General features: G+C 37.1%; 1 protein-coding gene across 7 annotated transcripts in view; it reads right to left on the reverse strand.

Annotated features, from left to right (window-relative positions):
• Positions 1 to 27602, reverse strand: part of NSUN7 (NOP2/Sun RNA methyltransferase family member 7) — a 258982-nt gene that overhangs the window by 127122 nt on the left and 104258 nt on the right. For 2 of the 7 annotated variants that reach the window (XM_074229568.1, XM_074229567.1), the window contains exons 1-2: positions 19030 to 19176; positions 18250 to 18655 (exon numbers count right to left, since the gene is read on the reverse strand). In XM_074229568.1, the coding sequence (XP_074085669.1) occupies positions 18250 to 18568 (319 nt within the window). In that variant the 5' untranslated portion in view covers positions 18569 to 18655; positions 19030 to 19176. Of the gene's footprint in view, positions 1 to 18249; positions 18656 to 19029; positions 19178 to 19330; positions 19453 to 19615; positions 19809 to 27602 lie in introns of those variants that run through there. The other 5 variants (XM_074229564.1, XM_074229562.1, XM_074229565.1 and 2 more) reach the window with 4 other exon arrangements.

Here is a 27602-nt window from a genome sequence, read left to right on the forward strand (position 1 = left end):
CTTGATAGAGACACTTCCAGGGCAGAGCTAAGATGATGGCATAAAGCCAACATGCTCCTGGAAATTTTTCCCTACCAAAAATAAATAAAGCCTATCCCCTGATATTCACACTACAGATCCCACCAAGAAAAAGAGAAGATTCAAAGAAGTTTTCAACTGTAGACATCATAGAAGAACTTCAACGAAGATCTGTCTCTTGGGGGAACAAGGGAAAGTAAAATACAGGAGGTGGGAGAGTGGGAAAACTAGTAGGAGGCTTTTAGCCATAGTGCAATCCAGGTCTTGACAGCTTAACAATTGCAGAGGTCCCAGTAGCTAGATAGCAAGCCAGCAAGGAGAATCCCAACACCAAACAAAGACAGAACCCTGAAAATACCAGGGTAAAAGACAGAACTGGGTCAGGAACAAACCACTGTTAAGTGAGAGCCTGGACATAAAAGAGGGGGAAAAAAACCTCTGTAAAGGCAGGGCTTGTACTGCATAGGCAACATCTTGGTCAACAACAAGCCAGGGATCAGATCCCAGTCCCAGAAAAAAAAAAAAAAAAAAAGCTTGGCTCTATACGCCCTATACCCCAGGAGCAGAACTAAAACAACAAAGATGAACAAAAAAGTTAAAAGAGTGCTCACTATAGAAAACTATTTTACAGACAAAGATGACAGCAATGCCATGTCTAAAGAAGAAAGCAGTGCAAAATCACTCACGGGGAAGTAACAAAACAAGTCTATAAACTGGTCTCAAATATAAAAGCTCATTGAAGAGCGTAAAAAAGAATTTAAGAACCAAAGAAGAAAGGAAGAAGAAAAATGGAAAAAAAAGAAATGAAAGTCATGCAAGAAAATTGTGAAAAATTGACCAAAGAAATCAACTCTGTTAAAAGTAAAAATAAACAACTAGAAAAGGAAACACAGAAGCTAACTGAAGAAAATAAAACCCTAAAAATAATATTTTGAACAAACAGAAAAAAACAATAAATCTACAAGACTACAGGATTCCATCAAACAAAATAAAAAGGCTGAAAAAATTGAAAATGAATGACCTGGAAAATAGATCCAGAAGAGACAATCTATGAAACATCTGACTACCAGAAAACCTGGACCAAAAAAAGAACCTGGAAAACGTCATGCAGGAAATTATAAGGGAAAATTGTCCAAATCTATTAGAACAAGATCACAATATAATGACTGAAAGAATCCACAGAACTCCTCCAAAAAGAGACCCCAGGATAAAACTTCAAGGGCAGTAATAGCCAAATTCCAGAACCCTCAAATAAAGAAGAGAATATTGCAAGCAGCAAAAAGAAAACAATTCAAATACAATGAGAACACAATCAGACTCACAGGACCTAGCAACCTCAACACTGAAGGATCAGAAGAACTGGAATAGCATATTTCAGAGAGCAAAGGACCTAGGACTACAAACTAGAATGTATTACCCTATAAAATTCAGCATATACTATTGGGAAAAGATGGACGTTCAGTGAAATTGAATTGTATAAAAAAATGTAAATGAAAAGGGGAAGAGGAAGGGAAATAAAACAAATGTTGGTCAAGACCATCAAATTGAACACAACTCTAAAAGGGAAAATATAATACTTCCAGTTCTTTAGAACTTTACATCTCTTAGGATAATGAAAGGGTAGAATACAATTGAAGAGAATGAGCCTAAAGGATACAGGTATTATTGAGTCTTATCTCTCCACTTTAGAAGTCCAAGATGATATCACTAAAACCCTGTAGAAAAACAGGGTTTTTAACTTTAAATTTAAGTGTCTCATTATCCTTTGACCCATTTTAATTCTGCTGTTCTGACAAAGTTTATCGCCTTGTCTAATGAGGGCATTTTAAACTGTGGGGCCCTGAGTCAGTGTCTCTGTCAGTGTCTCAATTATTTGTAAGGGTCTCAGGTGAGACCTCTAGAGCCTCCCAGTGCTTAGAGCCCTTTAAGATTCTTGCAGTTAGGGGCGGCTAGGTGGCTAGTGAATAAAGCAGTCAGGAGTACCTGGGTTCAAATCCAGTGTCAGACACTTGATAATTACCTGTGTGGCCTTGGGCAAGCCACTTAACCCCATTTGCCTTGCAAAAATATAAAAAAACAAAAACAAAAAAAGATTCTTGCAGTTAATTAGATCAGGGTTTGACTTAACTGGAGCTTCACTTAACAAGTTGTTAAGTACCCTTGGGGGTGGAGGGTTGTAAAGTGGGAGGGAGAATAGGCCTTGCTTCATTTAAAAAGATGTTGTTAAATACCCTGCTTGCGGAGGGGAGGAGGTAAAGTAGGTCTTATTTCACATACAAGAGGTTATGTATGGGGGGGGGGGGGGGATAGACAAAATGTGAAAGAAAATTGACCTTACTTCACTTAAGGAGTGGTTATGTACCCTGATGGGGGGTGGGGGGAGTAATGTGTGAGAGAAATAGGCCTGGAGGAGGGATACAAATAGTTCAAAAAATGATATGGCTTTGGGAACTGGAGGGAGGAGCCAAGATGGCAACAAGAGAGGATCATGTCTTAGGTGCTCTCTCATAAAACTTCTAAACTAAAGACTCTAACTAATTTTTCGAGAGACAGAACCCACAAAGGGACCCAGTGAGGCAGTTCTCCTACTCAAGGTAACCTGGAAAAGAGCAGAAAGGCTCTGCTCCCCAGGGTCGGAGGGGCGGCCCGCCAGAGTGAAAGAACTTCAGCCTCCCAGAGGCAGCCTCAGCTCACAGCAGCGGGGGGAGTCTCCTGAGCTGCACCGGGGAGCACCGGCACAAAGCGGGGGAACAGCGGGGGACCTCTGCCAGAGAGAGCCCATGAAGCCCAGCCCTCAGGGCACACAGCCAGCAGCATGGTCCCAGTAGTCCAGATCCAGGAAATAGAAGCAGGTGGAGCCGGTAAGCAGGAGCCCCCAGGGCATGAGCACATTGAACTGAGGGAGGGGAGTGAAGAGAGACTGCCAAGCTCTGTCCTCTGCCCCTGCAAGAGGACTCTGGGGCTCTGACCACATTCAGATCCTGATCCCAGTCTAGGCCCCCCAATAGAACAGCAGCCCCCCACATATGGTCATTCACAGACCAGGAGGGAGGACAGAGCTTCACACACTGAGACCCTTGTGGGAGTGTCCCAAAAGCTCAGGTAGCACCCCAAAAACAAGCTTAGGCTGGGAAAATGAGCAAGCTGAGAAAAAAGAGGAACACCATTGAGAAATATGAGCCCAAGAACGATCAAAATACTCATGCTGAAGATGAGGAAGCACAAGCTCCTACATCTAAAGACTCCAAGAAAAACAGAAATTGGGCTCAGGGTATGACAGAGCTCAAAAAAGACTTTGAAAATCAAATGAGGGAGTTAGAAGAAAAATTGGGAAAAGAAATGAGAGAGATACAGGAAAAACATGAAAATGAAGTCAGCAGCTTAGTCAAGGAAATCCAAAAAAATACTGAAGAAAATAGCATGCTAAAAACCAGCTTAGGTAAAATGGATAAAACAGTTCAAAAATTGAGGAGAAAAATGCTTTAAAAAGCAGAATTGGCCAGATGGAAAAAGAGATAAGAAAGCTCTCTGAGGAAAACAAATCCTTCAGACAAAGAATAGAACTCAGGGAGATTGCTGAATTTATGAGAAATCTTCAAAACCAAAAAAGAATGAAAAATTAGAGGAAAATGTGAAACATCTCATTGGAAAAAAAAAACAACTGATATGGAAAACAGATTTAGGAAAGATAACTTAAAAATTATTGGAATACCTGAAAGTCATGATAAGGAAATTTTCATTTTCAAAGAATTACTACAGGAAAATTGCCCTGATATTCTAGAAGCCAAGGGCAAAATAGAAATGGAGAGAATCCACCGATCGCCCCAAGAGAGAGATCGCAAAAAACCAACCTCCAGGAATATTATAGCCAAGTTCCAGAACTCCCAAGTCAAAGAGAAAATATTATAAGCAGACAGAAGGACACAATTCAAATACCATGGAGCTGCAATCAGGATCTCACAGGACTTAGCAGCCACTACATTAAAAGCTCGTAGGGCTTGGAATATAAATATACCGGAAGGCAAAAGAGCTTAAAATGCAACCAAGAATCAACTATCCAGCAAAACTTAATGTCCTCTTCCAGGGAAAAAGATGGACTTTCAATGAACCAGGGGGATTTCAAATGTTCCTGTTAGAATGGCCAGAGCTGAACAGAAGGTTTGATCTTCCAATACAGGACTCAGGTGAAGCATAGAGATTGGAGGAGAAGGGGAAAATATGAGGGACTTAATGATGATGAATTGCATGTATTCCTGCATAGAAAAATGAAACTGATAATACTCATATGAACCTTCTCAGTTAATAGAGCAGGTAGGAGGAGCTTTTATAGATGAAGCACAGGAGAAAGCTGAATTTGAAGATAAAATATGGTATAAAAATGGAGTCAATAGAAAAAAAGGGAAATGTAATGGGAGAAAGAAAAAGGAGAGGGGGATTAGGCCAAGATATTTCATATAATAAGATTTTTCTTTATTACAATGAGCTATTGCAATGATATGGAAGGGGGGGAAGGCAAGGGGGAATGAGGGAATCTTCGCTCTCATCAGAGGTGGTTAGGAGAGGAAACAGCATATATACTCAATGGGGTATAGACATCTGGAGTAAGAAGGAGAGAAGAGGGACGGGGGGGGGGGGGGGGGGGGTGATGTGAATGATGGAGAAGAGGATTGGGCCATGGGGGGAGAGTGGTCAGATATAACACATTTTCTTTTTTACTTCTTGCAAGGGGCTGGGATTGGAAGGCCTGCCTAAGACCATAGGGCCAGGTGGATTCTGGGCCTAAGGGATTGTAGGGGGGCTCGGGGCCTCTTGGCCCCAGGACCAGGGATCTGTCTGCTGCCCACTCACATACCCTACAGCAGAGTCAGAGTGAAAGGAGAGAAAATATAGTACATGGTAGTGGAGAAATAAGAAATAAGAAAGGAGGGAGTTGTGATCAGCAATGGCACCGGTGGAAAAATATGGAAGTAACTTTTGTGATGGACTTATCATAAAGAATGTGATCCAAGGGGCAGCTAGGTGGCGTAGTGAATAAATCACTGGCCTTGGAGTGAGGAGTACCTGAGTTCAAATCTGACCTCAGACACTTAAAAATTACCTAGCTGTGTGGCCTTGGGCAAGCCACTTAACCCCATTTGCCTTGCAAAAACCTAAAAAAAAAAAAATGTGATCCACCCGTGACAGAGTTAGTGGTGTTGGAACACAGACTGAAGCACATTTATTATTATAATTATTTTGAGGGGGGTGCAGGGCAAATGGGGCTGGATGGCCTGATCATTGGGTGTCTGAAGTCGGATTAGGACCCAGGTGCTCCTGGCTCAAGGGCCCATGCTCTGTCTGCCACCCAGCTGCCCCTACTATAATTACTATTTTATTTTACTTTATTTTAGGTCTTTTTTTCCCTTTTTTTATGGTTTTTGCAGGGCAGTGAGGTTGGGGTGGCTTGCATGTCACACAGCTGGGTGATTGTTGGGTGTACAGGGCCAGATATGGGCTTGGCTGCTCCTGGCTCCAGGGCTGGTGCTCCGTCCACTGCGCTACCTGGCCATACCTACAATTATTACTATTATTTTTTTTATTTTAATTTTTTTCTCTCCCCTTTACTTTATCACTCAAGTGAGTCTATATTTTTTGGGGGGATGGGGTATTTTGTTTCCTTTTAAACAAGAATATTTTATTAATGTATAAAAAACATTATTTGTACAAAAAGAATAAAAAAATATTAAATTAAAAAGAAATGATATGGCTTTGAATGATATTTTGGTTCATGAGGATTGTGTGTACTAGAAAGAAACTTGAAAAGTGGATAAGGTAAAGATGAATATAATTATAATTTGATGCAATTTGAGTCAATGCTGCTTATCAAGCGAACAATCTGTGAGGATACCTTGATAACAAGATGAGCTTATCAAGCAATCAAATAATCAAACTGTACTTGATGATATCTGATTAATAGTATTAGAGCAATAAATAATACCAAGGGAAGAGGCACAAAGATTTATAATTTTAGAGGGAAAGAAGGGAGAATGTGAATGCTGAGTTAATTCTATTCAATAGATTTGGCCCAGAGAGGAAATAAGATACATTCCCACTTGGGTTTAAAACTCTAACCTAATCTACAGGGAAGGGGAGGATTGGTAAAGGAAAAGATAAGGGAAGAAGGGACTGATAAAAGGGAAGGCAAAAGTTTAAGTGAAAATTAACTGAAAGCTGAATTTTTAAAAGAATAGTCAATGGGAAAAGGTAGCAAAATCTTGGTAAGGAAGAATAAGAGAAAAGGAAAGAGAAAATAATAAAGTAAGATAGCATGGAAGGAAATATAGAGTTGGTAATCTTAACTGTAAATGTGAATGGGATGAACTGTCCCATAAAAAAGGAAATGGATAGCAGTATGGATTAAAAACCAGAATCCTATAAATATGTTGTTTACAAGAAATACATTTGAAGCAGAGAGATACACACACAGTAAAGATTATACGTTGGAGCAAAATATATTATGCCTCAACAGAAGTAAAAAAAATCTGGGGTAGCACTCCTAATCTCAAATAAAGAAAAGGCAAAAAATCAATCTCATTAAAAGGAATAAGGAAGGAAATTACATCTTAAAAGGTACCATTGATAATGAAGCTATATCATTACTAAACATGTATGCACTTAGTGGTATAGCAACCAAATTCCTAGAGGAAAAGGCGAGTGAATTACAAGGAGACATAGACAGCAAAACTTTAATAATGGGAAACCTCAATCTCCCTCTCTCAGAACTAGATAAATCTAACAACAAAATAAACAAGAAGAAAGTTAAGGTCAATGAATTTTGGAAAACTTAGATATGATAGACCTCTGGAGAAAACTTAATGAGGATAGAAAAGAATAAACCTTTTTTCTTGGCAGTACATTGCATCTACACTAAAATTGACCATGTACTAGGGCATAAAAACCTTATAATCAAATGCAAAAAGACAAAAATAATAAATACATACTTTTCAGACCATGAGACAATAAATATTACATGTAATAAGGGGCCATGGAAAAATAAACCAAGAACTAATTGGAAATTAAATAACTTTATCTTAAATAAAGGGTGGATCAAACAGCAAATAATAGAAATAATCAATAATTCTATTCTAGAAAATGATAATGAGACATCATATCAAAATTTATGGGGGTGCAGTCAAGGCAGTTTTGAGGGGAAACTTTGTATCTCTAAATTCCTATATGAATAAAATAAAGAGATCAATGAATTGGGTATGCAACTAAAAGAACTAGAATAGAGAAAATTAAAGATCCCCAATTAAATACCAAATTAGAAATTCTGAAAATCAAGGGAGAGATTAATAAAATGGAAAACAAGAAAACCATCAATCCCATAAATAAAACTAAGAGTTGGTTCTATGAAAAAGGTAATAACATAGACAAACATTTCTTTAAAAAAAAAAAGAAAGAAGATAACCAAATAACCAGTATCAAAAGTAAAAAGGGTAAACTAACCACCAATGAGAAGGAAATTAAAGAGATAATTTGGAGTTACTTTGCTGAACTGTATGCTAATAAATTGGATAACCCAAGTGAAATGGATGAATATTTACAAAAATATAAACTGCCCCAATTAACAGAAGAGAAAATAAAATTAATAATCCCATTTCAGAAAAAGAAATTTAAGAAACAATCAATAAACTCTCTAAGAGGGGTATCTAGGTGGTGTAATGGATAGAGCAGCAGCCCTGGAATCAGGAGGATCTGAGTTCAAATCTAGCCTCAGACACTTAATAATTGTCTATCTGTGTGACCTTGGGCAAGTCATTTAACCTCATTGCCTTACATAAAAAAAAAGACTTTAAAATAATAAACAAATAAATTTACCAAACATTTAAGGAACAATTAATTCCTCTTCTACATAAGCTATTTTAAAAAATAGGAGAGGAAGGAGTTCTGCCAAGCTCCTATTATGACACCACCATGGTACTGATAACCTAAACCAGGAAGAACCAAAGCAGACAAAGAAAATTATAGACCAATCTCCCTAATGAATATTGATACAAAAATCTTAAATAAAAGTTTAACAATGAAACTATAAAGCAAGTTATTACTAGGATAATATACCATCATTAGGAAGGAGTTATACCAGGTAGGCAGGGATGGTTCAACATGAGGAAAACACTCAACATAAACACATCTCATAATTATCTCAATAGTTGCTGAAAAAGCCTTTGATAAAATACAACATCCATCCTATTAAAAACACTAGAAAGTTTAGAAATAAATGGAGTTTTCCCTAAAATAATAAATAGTATCTATCTAAAAACTTCAAGGGGCAGCTAGGTGGCACAGTGGATAGAGCACCAGCCCTGGAGTCAGGAGGACCTGAGTTCAAATCTGGCCTCAGACACTTAAAAATTACCTAGCTGTGTGGCCTTGGGCAAGCCACTTAACCCCATTGCCTTATAAAAAAATAAAAGCTTCAAAAAATATTAAATGTAATGGGAATAAATTTGGAGCATTTCCAATAAAATCAGGGGTGAAACAAGGATGCCCATTATCACCATTACTATGCAACATGGTATTAGAAATGCTAGCAGCAGCAATAAGAGAAGAAAAAGAAATTGAAGGAATCATAATTGGCAATGAGGAAGCAAAACTTTCACTCTTTGCAGATGATATGATGTTATACCTAGAAAATGTAAGAAAATAATCTTAAAAACTCCATGAAACAGTTAACAAATTCAGCAAAGTAGTAGCATATAAAATAAACCCACATATATCATCAGCATTTCTATATATGTGAACAACAAATCCCAAGAACAAGAGATAGAAAGAGAAATTCCATTTAAAATGTCTACAGGGACTGCTAGGTGGTGCAGTGGATAGAGTACCCGCCCTGGAGTCAGGAGTACCTGAGTTCAAATCTGGCCTCAGACACTTAATAATTACCTAGCTGTGTGGCCTTGGGCAAGACACTTAACCCCATTGCCTTGGGAAAAAAATAATAAAATAAAACTAATAAAACTAATAAAAAATAAAATAAAATGACTATAAACAACATTAAATACTTGGGAATCTACCTCCCAAGACAAACCCAGAAACTATATTAACACAATTATAAAGCACTTCTCACCCAAATAAAGTCAGATCTAAATAACTGGGAAAATGTCAAATGCTCATGGTTAGGTCAAGCTAATATAATAAAAATGACAATTTTACCAAAATTAAATTACTTATTCAGTGCCTTACCAATCAAAATACCAAATAACTACCTTACTGAGCTAGAAAAAGTAGTAACAAAATTCATCTGGAGCAACAAAAGGGCAAGAATAACAAGGGAACTGATGGGGGAAAAAATGTAAACAAAGGTGGCCTAGATCTACCAGATCTAAATGTATGCTAATAAAGCAGCAGTCATCAAAACTGCCTGGTACTGGTTAAGAAATAGAGTAATGGAGCAGTGGATTAGGACAGGTACAAAAGAAGTAGCAGTAAATGACTACAGCAATCTACTATTTGGCAAACCCAAAGACATCACCTTCTGGGAATAAAAATTCACTATTTGACAAAAATTGTTGGGAAAACTGGAAAATAGTATGCAAAAACATCTCACACCTTATACCACAATAAGGTCAAAATTGGTACAGGATTTAGACTTAAAGAATAATACCATAGATAAAGTAATAGACCAAGAAATACTCTATCAGATCTATGGAAAGAGGATAAATTTATGACCAAACAAGAATTAGAGCACATTATAAACTGCAAAATGTATGATTTTGACTATATTAAACTAAAATGTTTTGTACTAATAAAATCAATGCTGCCAAAATAAAAAGGAAAGCAAAAAGCTGGGAAACAATAGTCCCAACTAGGAGTTCCAATAAAGGTCTCATTTCTAAAATATATAAAGAATTGCATCAGATTTATAAGGTCACAAGTCTTTCCCCAATTGATAAATGGTCAAATGATATGAACAGACAGTTTTCAAATCAAGAAATTAAAGCTGTATATAATCATATGAAAAGATGCTCCAAATCATTATAGAAATGCAAATTAAACCAACCATGAAGTATCATCACACACCTATCAGTTTGGCCAAAGAGAGAAAAAGGGATGATGATCAATGTGGGAGAGGTTGTGGGAGGAGTGAGACATTGATGCATTGATGCATGGATCCAACCATTCAGAAGAGCAATATGGAACTATGCCCAGAGATCAATAAAATTGTTCATTCATCCAGCAATTCCAATTCTAGGACTATATCCATAAGAAATTATTTAAAAAATGGGGAAAGTCCTACATGTTTGAAAATATTCATAGCGGCTCTTTTTGTAGTGGCAAAGGATTGGAAATTGAGAGGATGCCCATCAGTTGGGGGAATGTATGGTACATGAATACTATGGAATATTATTGTTCTATAAGAAGCCATAAATGGTCGGACTCTAGAGAAGCTTGGAATGATTTAGGGGATCTGATGCTGAGTGAAGGGAGTAGAGCCAAAAGAACAATGTACACATCAACAACATTATGAGATGAACAACCTTAATGGAAGTAACTCCTCTCAGCAGTCCAGAGAGCTGGGACAACTGTATTATCCCCAACCAGAGGAAGAAAAACAAAACAAAAGAAAACACACAGGAAAAAAACCACACCTATCAAATCTAATGAATACTTTATAAAAATGATCTCTTATGTATCTCTTTCCCTTAATCCTAATTCCTCACACTGAAAATTACTAATCTGTAAACATATTCATCAAAATATGTATGTACAATGCTAACCTGTTTGCCGCTAAGGGAAGAGAGGGTGGATGAAATTTTATAACTTAAAAATATAAATGCAAATATAAAAATATACATGTGCCTTTCAATGAAAATAATTTTTTTAAAAGACTCAATACAAATTCTCATTTGATCCTCAACTCAAATTGGAAATTGGTTTACATACACACACACACACACACACACACAAACACATTCATATTTGCCATTTTACAGATAAGAAAACTATACTCAGAGAAGTTTAATAACTTGCCCATAATCAGATAGATAATAAATATCAAAAATAATCAAATCTACCTCCTTTTGAATTCACATTATAATGTTATATTTTATACATACACATATTCCTGCTTGCTTTAGGTCAGATATTTTGAAGTAATATTAAAGTGAAAGAAGAATCAGACTTGTTTTGCCTCGCTGCAAAAGGAAATACTGGAACTGATAGCTGGATGTTATGGAAGAACAGATGTCTAATCAAAGGGGTGAGGGGCAAGAAACTTTCTTAAAAACAGTTAGAGCTGTCCAAAATATTGAATCAGTTGTCTTGAGTAGAGGTCTTTAAGGAGTCAAAATAACCTCTTGTAGAGGATATTGTATATAATTAGTAGTCATACTTTGAATACTGAAATACTTTGAAATTCAAATTCTACTGCTTTGAATAATGACTGGTCAAAAATCTCTAATTGAGGTAGCTTCAAAATTCTAATATCCTATTAAACTTGGCCCCAGAACTCTTTTCTGAATTGGTCTAGTAATTCATAATTAATTAATTACCAATAATCAATCCTCATCAATCTTGCAATCTTTGACATGGTCAACCATATTCTTATATTTGGTAACTCTCTTCTCCCTACATTTTCATTATTGTTCTCTTATGGTTTTCCTGGTGAACTCACCCTCTTGGTTTCTTTTGCTGGATCTTCATCCAGGTGATGCCCACTGACCATGATGGTATATCCAACAATCTCTGCTGAGTGTCCTCTTCTCCTTCTATTCTTTTTCATTTAATGATCTCACCAATTCCTGTAGATTCAATTACCATCTCTGTGCAAATAATTTTCAGATCTCCTACCCAACCTTAACTTCTCACCTGATCTCCAGTCTTGCAACTCCAATTGCCTACTGGACAACTAGAATTGGATACTCTATAGACATCTTACATGTTCAAAACTGAGCTTACTATCTCCCTCAACCAAATTCTTGTTGATGCCTAACTTCTTTATTATTGTTAGGGGTATCACCTTCCTCTCAGTCACCAGGCTCATAAACTAGGTGTTATCCCCTATTCCTCTCCCAAGAAATCCAGGTACTCTCCAGACTCCAAAGGATGTCTCAAAATGCAAATCCTTTTCCTTAACCTTCACTACCTTCTCCATGTCTGTGCTCTCACACATAGCAAAGGAACAGACCCTTCAGAATCCAGGTGAGCCTCCATGGTTGTGAAGTCATCTTCAAAGATGATGCTACTCATCATCAGTACATGAAATGTGCACACTCTCATAGAAAACACAAAATTCAATAGTTGAAAAAAAACAGTTTTTGTTGCGAGAGAATTCAGCAGGTATCCTATCCAAATAGCAGTCCTGGGTGAAATAAGGCTGGTAAATGAAGGTCAGCTTATTGAATTCATAGTTGGATACACAATTTTCTGGAATGGCCACACAATGATGGGGAGCACAGTGAAGCTAGAGTAGGTTTTGCAATCAAAACTAATTTAGTCAATAAACTCGTATGCCCATCAAAGAGTGAACAATAGACTCATGACAATGCAATTGCCACTTGCAAGAAAACGCCATGGTCACCAAAATCCATATCTGGGTTCCCAACATAATGAACTCTGATGAAACCAAAGAAAAATTTTATGAAAACCTGGAGACCCTTATCATCAATGTATCAAAAAAAGATAAACTTATAATTCTGAGTGACTTTAATGCTAGAGTAGGCTCAGACTGCCAGACATGGCAGGGAAATCTTGGAGGGAATTAAGTTGGATACAGCAACAGCAATGGTCAACTACTACTGAAGACTTGCACATCTCATGACATTCTCATCACAAACACTGTTTTCCATTTACCTAAACTTCCTGGATGTACTCTCATTGCAAACATTAGCAACTATTAGACTATGTGATCATAAGAGAAGAGACAGATGGGATGTGAGAGTGATAAAGGCAATGTGTGGTGCAGAGTGCTGGACTGATCCCAGACTAATCCTCTTCAAGCTAAATATTCACAGTCAACTGAAGCATCAGCCCCAAGACAAAATAAGTACCATAAAAGTTCATGACAAGAAATTAAGAGTGCTTCTCTGAGTGGGGACAGTTTGTTGTTAACTTGGAGGCAAACTTGGGCCAACAGACAACTGGCAACAGTGGAGCAGAAAAGGAGGGGACAACTTTCAGAGATTTGGTATACAGCACTGCAATTTGCTCATCTGGGACAGAACACAAATGTCAAGACTAGCTTGATGAAAATGATGGGGAAATATATAAGCTACTACATGAAAAACAAGAACTCCACAGTGTTTATCAGCAGTTTATCAGTTTATTCATTTCTAGGAAGGTAGCATTTAATTCCATCAAAAGTAAAGTATAGGGGCGGCTAGGTGGTGTAGTGGATAAAGCACTGGCCCTGGAGTCAGGAGTACCTGGGTTCAAATCCAGTCTCAGACACTTAATTACCTAGCTGTGTGGCCTTGGGCAAGCCACTTAACCCCGTCTGCCTTGCAAAAAAACCTAAAAAAAAAAGCCTAAGTGAAGCTTAGAGAGATGCAAGATTCTTGATTCAGTAAGAAGGCAGATGAAATTCAGTTTTATGTGGAAACAATCCAAAGTGATTTCATGATGCACTAAGGTTCTTTATGGGCCAAAGACAAATGGTGCATCTCAGTGCTGATAGAGTCAAATTGCTTAGTGATAGGGATATGATCCTAGAGAGATGGACTGAACAGTTCCACATACTGATAGAAGCCATTGTCCATTTTATGTCCAGTTGAAGTCAATCCATCTCTAGCTGAAGTTCCAACTGAAGAGATTTTGAATGCCATTAGGCTTCTTTCATGTGGCAAAGCACCTGGTGCTGATTCTGTCATGCTGAGATTTACAAGGTGGAGAGTCCATTTCTCACATAAAAGTTGACTAAAAATGTAAAGGTTATATGGCATGAGGAAGTTTACACTATCCAGCTCTATAAAGGTAGAAGGAATAGATTCTGTGACAATTACATGAGTGTTTCTCTCTTAAGTCATTGCTGTCAAGATTCTTGCCACAGAGTCCTAATCCTTCATCTGGAAGACAGTCACCTCCCTGTAAGTCAGGCTTCAGAAAGGCTCTACAAACAGTCAATATGGTGTTTGCTACCTAACAATTACAGGAAAAATGCCAGGAGCAGAACAGAGGTCTGTATAAAACATTTGTAGATGTGATCAATTTTTTTTTATTTTTTCAATCACATGCAAAGATAGTTTTTAACATTCATCTCTTTTGCAAGCTTTACATTTTTCAACCACCCTCCCTTCCCTCCCCAATCCCCAGGGCAGCGAGCAATCTGATATAGGTAGTACATGTACAATTGTGTTTAATATATTTCAGTTTTAGTCATGTTGTTATAGAAGAATTAGAACTAAGGTGGGGGGGGGGGCATAAGGAAGAAAAAACATAAGAAGTTTTAAAAAGTCAACATAGTATGTTTTGCTTTGCATTCAGGCTCCATAGTTTTTCTCTGGATGTGGATGGTATTTTCTATAACAGTTCTCTCAGGTTTATCTTTGATCACTGAACTGTCAGAGGTGGTGATTCCATCATAGCTGATCATCTCCCAATGTTGCTGTTAATGTTACAATGTTCTAGGAGAACAATTTCTACAGGGCCAGCAACCTTGTACCAAAAAACCACCTTGAAAAGCTTAAAACTGATCAAGGCAATGATCTACTATGTCTGCAGAAAAACCTATGATGAAGCAAGTTCCTCACCTCCTGACTCTTGAGGTGATGGGTAAAAAATGTGGGGAAAAAATATTTTTAACATGGATTCTTCTTACTTGATTATGCTTTTTATGTTGGATAGGCTTTTATTTTCCTCTTGATTTTTATTTGGAGGAAGGATGGTAGGGAGAGGAAGGATTAGCAACAGTGATTATAAAAAAAAGAGGTCCATTATAATATTTTGTAAAATGTAAAGTTGAAAAAAAAGCACAAACAAGCAGAATAGTTTTGAAAATAACATGTATAATTTATTATATACTTTTTGAAAAGTAAACAATATGAAATAGACTCACAGTTTCACACAGAATGTTCTTTTGTATCCTGTTGCCCTCTTTTTTTAGTGTTTAAGTTCAGAATAAATTAAAGCCAAAATCTGCTTCTCTTTAATTTCCTGCCATTTCTCCCAGCTCTTCCATCTAAGGCCAGAATTGCCTAATAGTTCTAAACTTATCTAATAATTCCATATGACAGCCCTTCAAAGACATGGAGATAGTTATGATGTTCTCCCACCCTAAGCCTCATCTTCTTTAAAGATGCGCAGTTTTTTCATCTACTCCTCTATTAATATCATTATATCCAAACGTCTTCACACTCTTGTTTGCCTTCCTTATTACTCAATTTATTAATTTCCTTCCTAAAATATGGCAGAACCCAGAAGTGAACACAACACTCCAGATAGATGTGGTCTAAATAGAGCAGAATATCTATTCCTAGAAACTGCTTTTCAATTGAGCCTAAGATAATATTAGCTTTCCTGGTTGCCACATCATACCCTTGGCTCATGCTGAGCTTACAACCTATTAAAAACAAATGATGTCTAACCAAGCTTTGTCCACCACCCATTTTAAAATTTAGTTTTCTGAATCCATGATTCACATTTATCCCTATGACCTATGGTCCAGCATATCTCTGCTTTTAAAAGGAACAGGTTCAATTTTGGGGACTTCTTACACAAATAACTAGAGTTTTTAACCCTGATAATAATAATAATAATTTTGCCTTTTGACTTGGTATCAACAGAAAGGGAAAAATTATTAGATCATATGCAAGCTCACTAAAATGAAATATGTTAAACATGACTGTATATGTGCATCTTTTATCAAATCGCTGGCTGCCACGGAGAGGGGGCAGGGAAGAGAGAATGGCAGAAAAATGTAGAACTCAAAAGCTTACAGAAGATGAATGTTGAAAGCTATCTTTGCATATAATTGTAAAAATAAAATAAAAGAGGATCACATGTAAGCATCCAGGCTAATAAAATAGTCTATTACACGGGCTTTATTTAACCCATCAAAAAAACTGCAAAGACATAATCAAATCCACAACACAACAACTCTCCTTCCTCTCTAGGGGTCTACACTTCTCATAGGTTCCCAAAGACTGCCCATATTTGAGGTTGTCACTCTCTTAATAATTACACATTGTTACTAGACAGTTAATATCCTTTCCTGGACCTCCACATGCTACATAAATCACAGCACTAGTCAAGAATAAGATCTAGATATGTTGTTCTAAATCATGGCTAGCCCTTATTCCTCAGATCCAGGACTTTAAAAAATGGTAGTAATCATCACGGTTTTAAGGTTCACAAAGCACTTAACATAGATTGCTTAATCTGATTCTCATAATAGCCCTCTGAAGCAGGTTCTATTATTATCCCCATTTTACATTAGAGGAAAAAGACTGAACGATAACTTACCCAGGGCCACCCAGCTAGAAAATTTCTGAGGTCCAACACCATATCAACCATACAGTCCTAGTTGCCTCACACTTCCATCACTCTGTCACTGCCTTTGTGCCATTCCTGAGGCTAGGTGAATAGTTCCTCCAAATCATCCCTACAGAATCCTCCACCAAGGAACTGAGTCCAAGTTTTCAAATAGTTCCTCAGTCACTCCATCTAAGTTCCCACTCCCCTTTTTCAGTTTTTCAACTCTACACCTCTTTTAAAATTCCACATCCAAAGATATTGACTTTCTCATGAGTTATATTAATTATCTTGATAATTATGTCACTGCCCTACAACTTCTGATCTGTAAACCTTTGCAAAAAATTTCCATGTGGTGTTAAAGATACTATCCAGGATAAGATCTGTTCACACCTTAGCAAAGAGTCATTAAGATTCAGAGTTTCCCTGTCAAGTGAGATTCAAGACTATCTTACCATAATGTTGAGCAGATTCTCCACATACCCAATAAATTTCATTGTAGACTTGGTTAATGTTGAATAATTTTTTTAACCTGTCACCCAACCTGTTCAACATTCTTAAGTGTCACCTGCAAATGTTATAGGGCATAGGATCAAGGAAGGATCCCTGTGGCACTGAACCAGAGATAAATCTAACTACTATAAATCATTCCACATCTTGTCCACAAATAAACATTGAGGAAAACTAAAATGGAGAAAAAGAGTTATGGAAGATTTAAGAAGAAAGAGATAAGCTTTAGATATATGATAGGAAATAAAAACTAATGGCAAGTTTGCTTGCTAAAATAAATGCCTTAACATTTTTCCTATGAAAATTTTATCAAAATTTCATTTATTCAAATTTGTGTTTCATTGTCTCTGTAGACAACTAAAACTATTTGTTCATGCTTGAATAACCAATACGATTAACATAGTTTTAAGATTAAGGAAATAGAACCATCAATGTCTTCAAAAATATTCAGAGTAATAATAATATATAATATGACTGATTTTCTAAAAAATAAACATAGCAGATCTGAGGATCCTTCAATAATTAGTTTTTAATTTATTCCAACAATATTATCATTGCTCAAAATATTTTTGGAATATCAATTTGCAAGTCTCAAAAACCAATTTTACTACCTTTGTAATCATATTTCCCCTCTTAATACAAGCCAACCAGACCTGCCTGGTTCTAGAAATTTAGCATTCTGGAAATCAAATTCACAATTGAAGAATAAACATTTGAATACATTGATATTTTAAAAGAATACTTTCTAAGACCATTCCACAAAAAAAAGGATGTTACCCAAAAAAATGCAGTATTATATGAATAGATGGCAGATATATGTATAGGAATCTATGTACACACACATACATATATATCTATCTTTTGTTTACATTTTGAGCTTTCTCAGAAGGGGAAAACTTTCATTGGGATAGGTGAATTACTTAATTTTAATTTTTAGTCTACTTTATAGCTAAACCATGTATTAGACTGCCTAGCATTAGAAATTCACAAATAGGATTAGGAATAATACAAAAATGCAGGTTAATGGGAGAAATACACTCCAGGCAAGTAAACAATATTTTAAAAAACAAACTTATTTCACAAGAAAGCTATCCTCCCTGTCAAATGGTCCCCTATTTCTAGTTTCAGTGGAACAGCCAAGAATTCTCTTCAAAACTTGCAAACTGACCCAGGAGCAAGCTTTGAAATTCAAAGAATAAAATGTACGCCCCCTAAAATCCTAAAATTATCTATTTTTCTCCACCACCTTAAAATCCTGTTTCTACTTACATTTTAGAGCACTGAAAGCTAGTTCATAGGACAATCGCTGGGAATTTTCATCTTCAAAATCCGGCAAGGTCAGCACTGGTTCACTGCCATACCTGATCAAGACTTTGTCGGGTGCCTTCTCAATTTTAATGCCCTGAAAAATATTCGCTGCCTTTATATAAACAGTGTCCTGATAGCCATTTTTTTCCGTTAAACATAACACATTTTTGTCTTTGCATATCAGGTCCTCCGAATTTGTCAGGGAAGTTAGTTTGGATATTGATAATTCATTTGGAATTTCTTCTGTGGAAAACTCCAGTTCGTTTGTAGAGCTGATCATACTTCCCAGTGATTTTAGCACTAAAGCAAGCTGGAATCATAAATCATGAATCACTGGATTCTGTTCCTGGCATCCTAATGATGGTCTCTGTGGGTTGCGGGGGGAGGAAAGGGATTTGGATCAGTCAATTAAAACGCTCATTCGGGGACCCTCGCAGTCCAGATTTAGGGGTTCTTTCAGAAAGGGGCCTTTTCTCGACTATATGGGGAAAGGGGCTGGAAGTGGGGGGCAGTTATTAAAAGGGGGAAGGGGGCGGGTAACCCAATTCTTCTTCTCCCCGCTCCCGCCACTGCCAGGAGGCATAAGGGAGGGATAAAAGCGCAGGGGTGAAAGCCCAGCCTGCATAGGGCCCCCCATTCTTCTCCTCCCTCCGCCCCCAAAGCCAGTCCAAGCTGCAGCGGACACCGGAGAGGGATGCCCAGAAAGGCGAGCGAACGTCCCCGGCGGGGTGCCAACCTTACCCAAAGCGGGAAGGTGATGGCGCTTCCCTAGCCAAGGGGAGGATGGTGTTGCCCCCAAGGTGGGGTGAGGCAGCTGCCAGCCTTGGGGGAGGGTCTTACGGTATCTCCACCACGGGTCACAGTGACTAGGGCGGCTCCCCCGCCTCAATAGCCTCGGGGCGCGTAAGCCCCCTCCCCACTGCACACGGCCCTGCCCTCCCTGCCCCTGCCCCTCGGACCCGGGAAGGCCGTTTCATTCAAATGCAGAAGGGACCACCGCCCGCTGTCCCCGCCGGGTGCCATCCCCCCAGACTCTAAAGACCTGGTCCCAGATGCCGCTTTCTCCGCGTCTCGCCCAGGAGAAGGAGCCGGGGGTGAGGGGATGCGGCCGCCCTCTCCCAGAGAATCCCCCTTGCCCAAGGAAATCGTCCCGTCTAGTGCCTCCATCTCCATAGTAACGGTGAAACGGCTGGGCTCTGCCCGGGCACCGTCTGCCGGCTCTCCCGGCCTCTGCCCCCTCTCTCGTCTTTCCCCTTTGCCATCCTTCTCCTTCCCCGCATCCTTCTCCATCCCTCCTTCCCGCCCCCCGTTCCCCGACGGGAGATACCTCCAGACGCTTCCAGACGAAGGAGAAAAGGTTAGATCCGAGATAACGATCCAAAATAAACTTGTGAATCCTTCTTTCCCAGGCTCGGTCATCAATCTTACCCACTTTGCGGTCCCGAGATGTTTTAAGAATCCGACAACACCGAGGCCAGAGCAGGGTTTCAGGAAATATTTCTGGAACAAATGAGCATTAACTGTTAAAAAAAAAAAAAAAAAAAAGCACAAAGTGAAGCGTGGATTTTAAAAATCATCTCTTTGTCACTGCAATAATAAATAATAAGCATGGAAACAAAGTAAAGACCGAAAAATTGCTTGGGGGGGGGGGGGGGGGAGTAAGATGGGGAAAACTGTAAAACTCAAATAAAATCTCTAATAATAATAACAACAACAATAATAATAATCAATAAATAGGTACGGGGCAGCTAGGTGGCACAATGGATAGACCACCAGCCCTTGGAGTAAGGAGGACCTGAGTTCAGATTCGATCCCAGACACTTGATAACTTAGCTGTGTGACCTTGGGCAAGTCACTTCACCCCATTGCCTTGCAAATATTACTATATATATATATACACATATTAATACTACTATATATAATAATAATAATATAATAATAATAATAATAAACAGGTACCCCAAAGCCCGCACTGTAACGACACTTTCCAATGTCTCTATGGGTAGTCCATCAGTTGCCTTTTCTTCTCTGTAACATCATTTGAAGCTGAGCCCTTAAGTAAGATCCTCATCACTTCTTACTTGCTCCTACTTGCAACACCAATTTCATCTCATCCAACTGCAAAGCTGCCAGAGTCAATTGTACATCTCACCATGATACTCCCCTACTCCATTCCAGTAGCTCCCTTTTGCATTTGTTTGACTTTTTAAAGCCCCCCACAATCTATTATTACTCTATCTTTGCAGTACATTATAAAGTAATTTCTATGTGCACTCTACAGTCCAGCCACATTGTCTTTCCTGTGTCCCATCACATCTTCATTGCCCCCTCTCACTTTGCATTCAGTATCACATGAAACCCTTCTAAATGCACCTCAAGTCCCACAAAGCCCTTCCAGTTCCCACAACCCAAGTACAAGAGTGATTCCTCCTTAACTGTCTGTCCTGGATCTACCTGTGCATAGATATATGCATATACATACATACATACATACATACATACATACATACATATATATATATATAAAATGTGTGTGTATCACTATATAAATTTTTTTCATACAGAAAACTCTGAGGGCAATGATTCTTTAATGTGTTTGTCTCTGTATTCCCAGTGCCTAATTGATTATCTGGGGTAGCTAGGTGGTACAGTAGATGGAGTGCTGGGCCTGAAATCAGGAAGACTCACTTCTTTGAGTTCAAATCTGGCCTCAGTCATTTAAAAGCTACGTGACCAAGGACAAGTCACTTAATTCTGTTTGCCTTCGTTTCCTCACTTACAAAATGAACTGAAGAAGGAAAAGGCAAAGCACTCCATTATCTTTGCCAAGAAAACCCCAAATGGGATCATGAAAAGTTGGACAGGAATGAATAACAATAAATTCATTATCTGGAATATAAAAGAGATCAATAAATGTTTGTTTGACTCACTTATCACTGCAGATGTATAAATACATAGAAGTTTATAAGATTAAGACAAGCTAGTACTTTGTCCTCCAGTAATTCTCTCATTTTGGGGAAGTTCAAGTGATACTCAAAGGTGAAAATGAAATCAATCTCTTAGCTCAAGAAACTACTGGAATCATATTAGTTAAATGTTTTCTAAATACAAGGATGGTACTGTAGGCATTTAAGAGGATGATACATTTCTCTGTATAGTTTTTAATATTTGAAGAATTTTACTATTCCCAAAAGCTATAAAGCTATAAATAACCTTTGACCCAGCAATACTACTACTAGGTGTGTATCCTAAAGCTATTAAAAAGCAAAAAAAAAAAGATATATGCATGAGTATAAACCTAGTTAAACACAAAGCAGTGGGAAGGATTTGGAAAGTGAAGAGATACCCATAATTTGAGAAACAGAATTTGATTAGGTTTGTGATAGATTATTATTATGTCATAATAAATGATGAGTAAGATGCTTTCAGAAAAACCTGGAAAGACTTACATGAACTGATGCAAAATGAAGTGAGCAATACCAGGAGATCAGTGTATATAATAACAATACTGTATGATCAGTTGTGAATGACTTAGCTAATTTCAGCAATGCAATGAACTTTTTTCTGGATTTCTTTTGATCTTTGTTTTTCTTTCACAAGCTAACTAACATGGGCAAATGTTTTGCATGACACATGTATAGCCTATATTTACCTTCTCAATGAGGAGGGATGGAGAAAGAGAATTTAGAGCTCAAAATTTTTTTAAAATGTCAAAAATTGTTTTTACAAGTAATTGGGGAAAATAAATGTTAAATTAAAATTTATAGTTAAATTTGCAGGTATATATAAGGGGCAGGTAGGTGGCACGGTGGAGAGAACACTGGTCTTGGATTCAGGGGACCTGAGTTAAAATCTGACCTCAAGCATTTAATAATTACCTAGCTATGTGATCTTGGGCAAATCACTTAACCCCATTGACTTGAAAAAATTAAAAAAGTAACAAAAAGTATATACATATATAAATGTGTGTGCATCTATATATGTACATATGTGTATATATATGAATGTAGTATTATAAGCTCTTGATTAAAAATCAAGAATTAAAAGAATCAAAACTCATACAAATGTGTTCCCGTGCTGAATGATTATATAAACTAAACTTTGAAAACCAAATAAGTAAAGTTGGGATGTTTTTCTAAATTAATATGTAAGTTAATGACTTTTGATTTATAATCTCCAAGTTACATGTTCAAATGTTGAAAATTAACCCTTTCTCTCTCACCACAGGTCAATTTTACTAATTTTGATGGCCTCTAGATCAATGAATTTTGGTGGCAGGAATCATAAGGAATCTATTATACTGACTTTAATGCCAGTTGGAATATGTTACGTGATATTTTAAGTCTAGCCTAATTTCCTCTGAGTCTCATCTGTGTAGCCATGAAAATGTGCAAGATTTTGTGCTGAAAAACAAAAGAAAAAAATGTAAAATTAATATGAAAAAAATAGTTTAAAAAATAACATCTTTTGTCTTCGCTACTAAGGTTTATTGTAAAATATGTTCTTTCAAGTCAGGATTAAAATTTAAGGAGATATAGTCAACTACAAAGAAAATATGCTGTTATTTATTTTTTTTAAATGAAAGGGGGTTGGGAAGATGTAGGAGGTGGCAAATACCTGTCATCCCTATTACTAGGGAAATTGAGACTGATGGAGAATTTGAGTTTGGGAGCTTTTAAGTTGTGATAGGCTTTTTTTGAATCCAGAGTCATCTCCAGTTGGCCTGATTCATATCTGGCCACTGTGGACCAATGATGACTCCAGAGGAGAAAATGAGACTGATGACTTAGCAGAGCCCCCCTCACTTAAATTCAATTCATTTGATTGTTATGATGGCATGGTCCTCTTCAAGAGCAAAGGCCCAAAACAATAACAACAATAGGCTTAAAGCATATTAGGGTGTCTGTGAGTCCTGAGGTCACCAACAGAATTAAGGAGGAGCAAACAAAGCAGATCTGAGACAGAGCAGGTCAAAGATTCAGTTAATCAGTTGTGGATTAGTGGCTGCTGTACTTCTAGACTGAGTGAGATCTAGAGACCTAGTCCATAAACAAATAAGCAAATAATTCATATATACATACTTGTGTGTATGTATACATATAAGCATACACCACAGATTTCACAAAAAAAGGGTCCCTAGTAATTTGGCAATTATTCATTCTGGCTATCAAAAAAAGTCTAGAGAAGGGGAAAAGGGAACAAGTATCTATTAAGAACCCATTATGTGCCAGACACTATGCTAAATGATTTACAAATAACTCATTTGTTCCTCACAACAACATGGGAAGCAGTATCCATTATTAGCTTTATACCATGATTGAGGAAATTTAAGGTAGAGATTCATTAACTTCCCTAGGACCATATAACTAGAAAATATCTAGGGCTGAATTTGAACTCAGATCTTCCTGACTCAAGGCCCAGTGCTTTATCTATCTGCTCAATGCAAAGTAGGTTTGTTTAATGTTTTATTTGCTCAATCTTTCTGCAAATTTAATCCAATCTTCCAGTTTTAGACTAAGATAAAATAGCCAAATTTACTCCATCTTCTAAAACTTTTAGAATGAAGAAGTTATATGGCTAATGGATTAATTTTTCATGACTCTAATTTTCCTAATTTTTAGATATGTTAACTTTGTTTATAGTAGGAAGATAAAATTTATTTTTGTAGTCTTTTAACTTCCATTCAAATAAACTAGAATTAAGTTTCATGTTGTTTAGCAGCCTACTCTATAACGTTATGGAGACAGTATTCTATTCAGAATACTCATTTTACACTGTTATGCAACTGGATTATTGAATAAATAAGAGGTAAAGCAACAATAGATGAGATTAAGTACGTCAGTAGTCGTATTAAATTCCAGTGTATTGGTCAAATATAGAGTGGAGTACATTAGTGAATATTTGTAACTCTAAGATTCCAAGTTGCAGAGAATGGAATAGTTAGCATTTTGTAGCAGGATTTTCCTCACTGGAGAGTTTCCTATTATGGTAAAATCCCAGGTCTGGTTGCCATCTTTTTTCTTTTTTTCTTTCCAGATGAAAGACACAAATATTAATGTGTTGGACTATTCCTGAATTACTATGATCCTAGGTGCATGGAAACATGAGAATTCATAGCCGTTTAACCCCACCCCTGGACATAAACTTCTCTCTCCAAGGATCTCCTAATTGCAATTGTGCGATTTGATGGGCTTTTCTCGGACCTCATTTTTTTTAACCTATCTGTAGCACTTGTCACAGTTCTTGGATACTCAGTATTCCTGACTTTTCCCAAGTTCTGTTTCTCCTACCTGTCTGACCACTTTTATTCTTTGTTAGATTATCATCTATATCTTGCTCTCTAAAAGTGTGTGGATAGTGAAATAATAGGTCAGTTAGTAACTCCTTTAGGATCTGATCCCTGGAAGTTCAATGAGATAATTAATTGTTCAGCTTTGTTTGGTTTTTTGATGTTGTTCCTATATATTAGGGTAGTCATTGTGTATATTGTTCCTTGGATCTGCTTTCTCTGCTCTGCATGGATCTACGTAAGCCTTCATATTTCTCTGAATTCTTCATCCTTTTGGTAATTTTATTCTGGACAATAATACTGAAGACTGCTAGATGGCATAGTAAATAAGTCCAAGACTTGAAATCATGAGCTCAAATCATGAAATCAAATCTAGTCTCATATACTTTGTCTCTGGACAACTCAATTTATCTTAGTCCCCTTATCTGTGAAGTGAGTAAAATAATGTAATGATAAAAATAATAGCTCTTCCTCTTGGGGTTTTCATATCAAATGAAATCATTTATATGAAGTACTTTGCAAACTTTGAAATTCTATAGAAATAATTATTACAATTATATTCCATTTTTTACACACATCAAAATTTGTTCAGCCGTTTCCCAATTGATAAATATAATTCTTGATTCTAGACTTTTTGCTACCAAATAACTGCTACAATGAATGTTACATATGTGTGTGAATATACACATATATATAGATATATATCTGCCTCTTTTCAATTTTCTTTCACATTGTTCCTGCATCCATCTATATCCCAGACCAAAGTTCCCTGCTTGTTCTTCTCATGTAATTTAATCTCCATCCTCCTTACACTTTTGTTCTTCAGCCTGTCATGATCTTTTACACTTTTGCCTCTTGGAATCTCTAGCTTCTTTCAAAGCTTAGCTCAGGATTGATCTCCTTTTATGGTTCTCCTCCCCAGTTGTAATTCAGTTTACTTTATCTATTATACATTGTATTGATTTTTCTGTTTATATGTTCTGTCTCTTTAGATCCTTGTGAAATTCTGGATCTCCTTACTAGTAGAATGTCAGTTCTTTCCAAAGACTATTACCTTTAATTTAAAAAAAAAAAAACACGTTATATTATTATGTAATTTTGCTATCTTATACTTTATTTTTCTTCCTTAAGGATATGAATTCTCTCTCATCACATTCAACTTAGATCAATGTATACCATGGAAACGATGTAAAGACTAACAGATTGCCTTCCATGTGGGGTAGGGGAAGAGAAACAAGATTGGGGGAGAAATTGTAGAATTCAAAATAAATAAAATATTTCTTTTATTTTAAAAAAAGAATGTCAGGCCTGCTTATCCAAAGTGCTTTGTATAGAGTTCCACAGGAATCTATTGGTACTATTTCTTTAAATAGTTTAATCAATGACCTAGATGATTTGAATGCCAGGTTTTCAGATGACAAGAAGGTAGAAGGAAGGAAAGCTCATGGGTAGCTTGGTGGCAAAGTGGATGGAGTGAGTACTGGATTTGACATCAAGTCAACCTTACTTGAAATCTGACTCAGACAGCCTCAACTGGTAAAATGGGGTTAATTTTAGCACCTATCTCCCAGTGTTGCTAAGAGGATCAAATGAGATGTACTTAGCTCAGTGCTTGACCTGGACCAGGCCACCAAGGAAGCCAAGTTTCTTTCTTTTTTAATGTATTAGATGACAAAATTAGGATGCTTTTTAAAAGTAAATTGAATATAAACCCACAAAATAAAATTTTTGAATTGTATTTTCTTATTCTAACTTTTACGGATTGCAGGTATAAGGGTAGGGTTATGTCCCACATCAATTGAACACAGAAAACCCAGGTTTCTCAAGTGAATCAATCACTTCCACCTCAGGTAATATAACTCATAAGGTACTATATACCCTGATACTTTTGTCATGTAGGAATGCTCCTTTGAACTCCAAACACTTTTTAAAGGTTCATTTATTCTATTGTCTCTGAGATAAATAAATGTTTCATTTGCTTTACTCTTCACATACTTTACAATTCAGTCAAATTGCAATACCATTCCCTGATTTTGATATTTCATTTCTCATCTCTGAACAATGATATCTGGAATGTGCTCTCACCTCAACCCCACTTGTCAAACTCTATCTTTGAGATTTAGATCAGGTATCCTTAATCTCTTAATCCTCAAATTCCCTGGTAGTCATTCATGCCCAAGCAATAAACTAATTGAAGACAGGGATAGGTTCCTTTTTGTCTTTGTATTCCCTAGTATCAATACAGGGAATCAATACAGTAATCAATAGAGGGAGCAGTGAGAAGAAAAACAGACTCCCAGCAAGGAAGATTTGGATTCAAGTTCCTCTTACAACTTCTTAGTATCATAAGAAACTCTCTAAGACTTTTTAGTCACAGAGACCCTATTGGTAGAAATATGAATCACCTAACAGATCTATGTATCAATGAAATCGTAGGTTCAGTATCCCAACCTAATGCTATGATTTGTATAATGGCAGATATTTAATAAATATTGTATTATGACAGTTAATACTTTTATATATGATCATTTTGATGACATGGAATTGGACAGTAGCACTCCAAAAAGCTCAAAGATCAAGGATTCTTATGTGAAGAATTTACGACTAGTCTTGGAAGTATAAGAACTCAGGTTCTTTTTATTTCACAAACCTGCAAATTTTATCGTCAATTAAAGTTCAAGGAGTTTCACAGATTAAACGTTTTCTGGAGAGACAGCCAGTTACTTAAGGACAGACTGAAAAGCAATAGGTGAGAATGCCTGAGGGAAAGAGAAAAAGAACCATAAGCAATGACTAAGTTTAGATTCAAGTGAGTGAGTATGACCTGGAGGGGAATCTGAGCCAAACTTTTATAGTCTTGCCTACTTGCTGTGCAGAAAAGAGTCAGGGAAAAGTGGATTAAAGGGAGATCCCATACCCTCTCCGTGACTGGGGTCAGGTATCCACTTTGGAAGACTAAGAAACAGGAAGCTGGAGGAGGGAGTTGAAGGATGAACTAAAGTTGTAATTATTTTGGTGAATTTGC

Source organism: Macrotis lagotis, chromosome 3 (genome assembly GCF_037893015.1).
Source record: "Macrotis lagotis isolate mMagLag1 chromosome 3, bilby.v1.9.chrom.fasta, whole genome shotgun sequence".
Classification (NCBI taxonomy): Eukaryota; Metazoa; Chordata; class Mammalia; order Peramelemorphia; family Peramelidae; genus Macrotis; species Macrotis lagotis.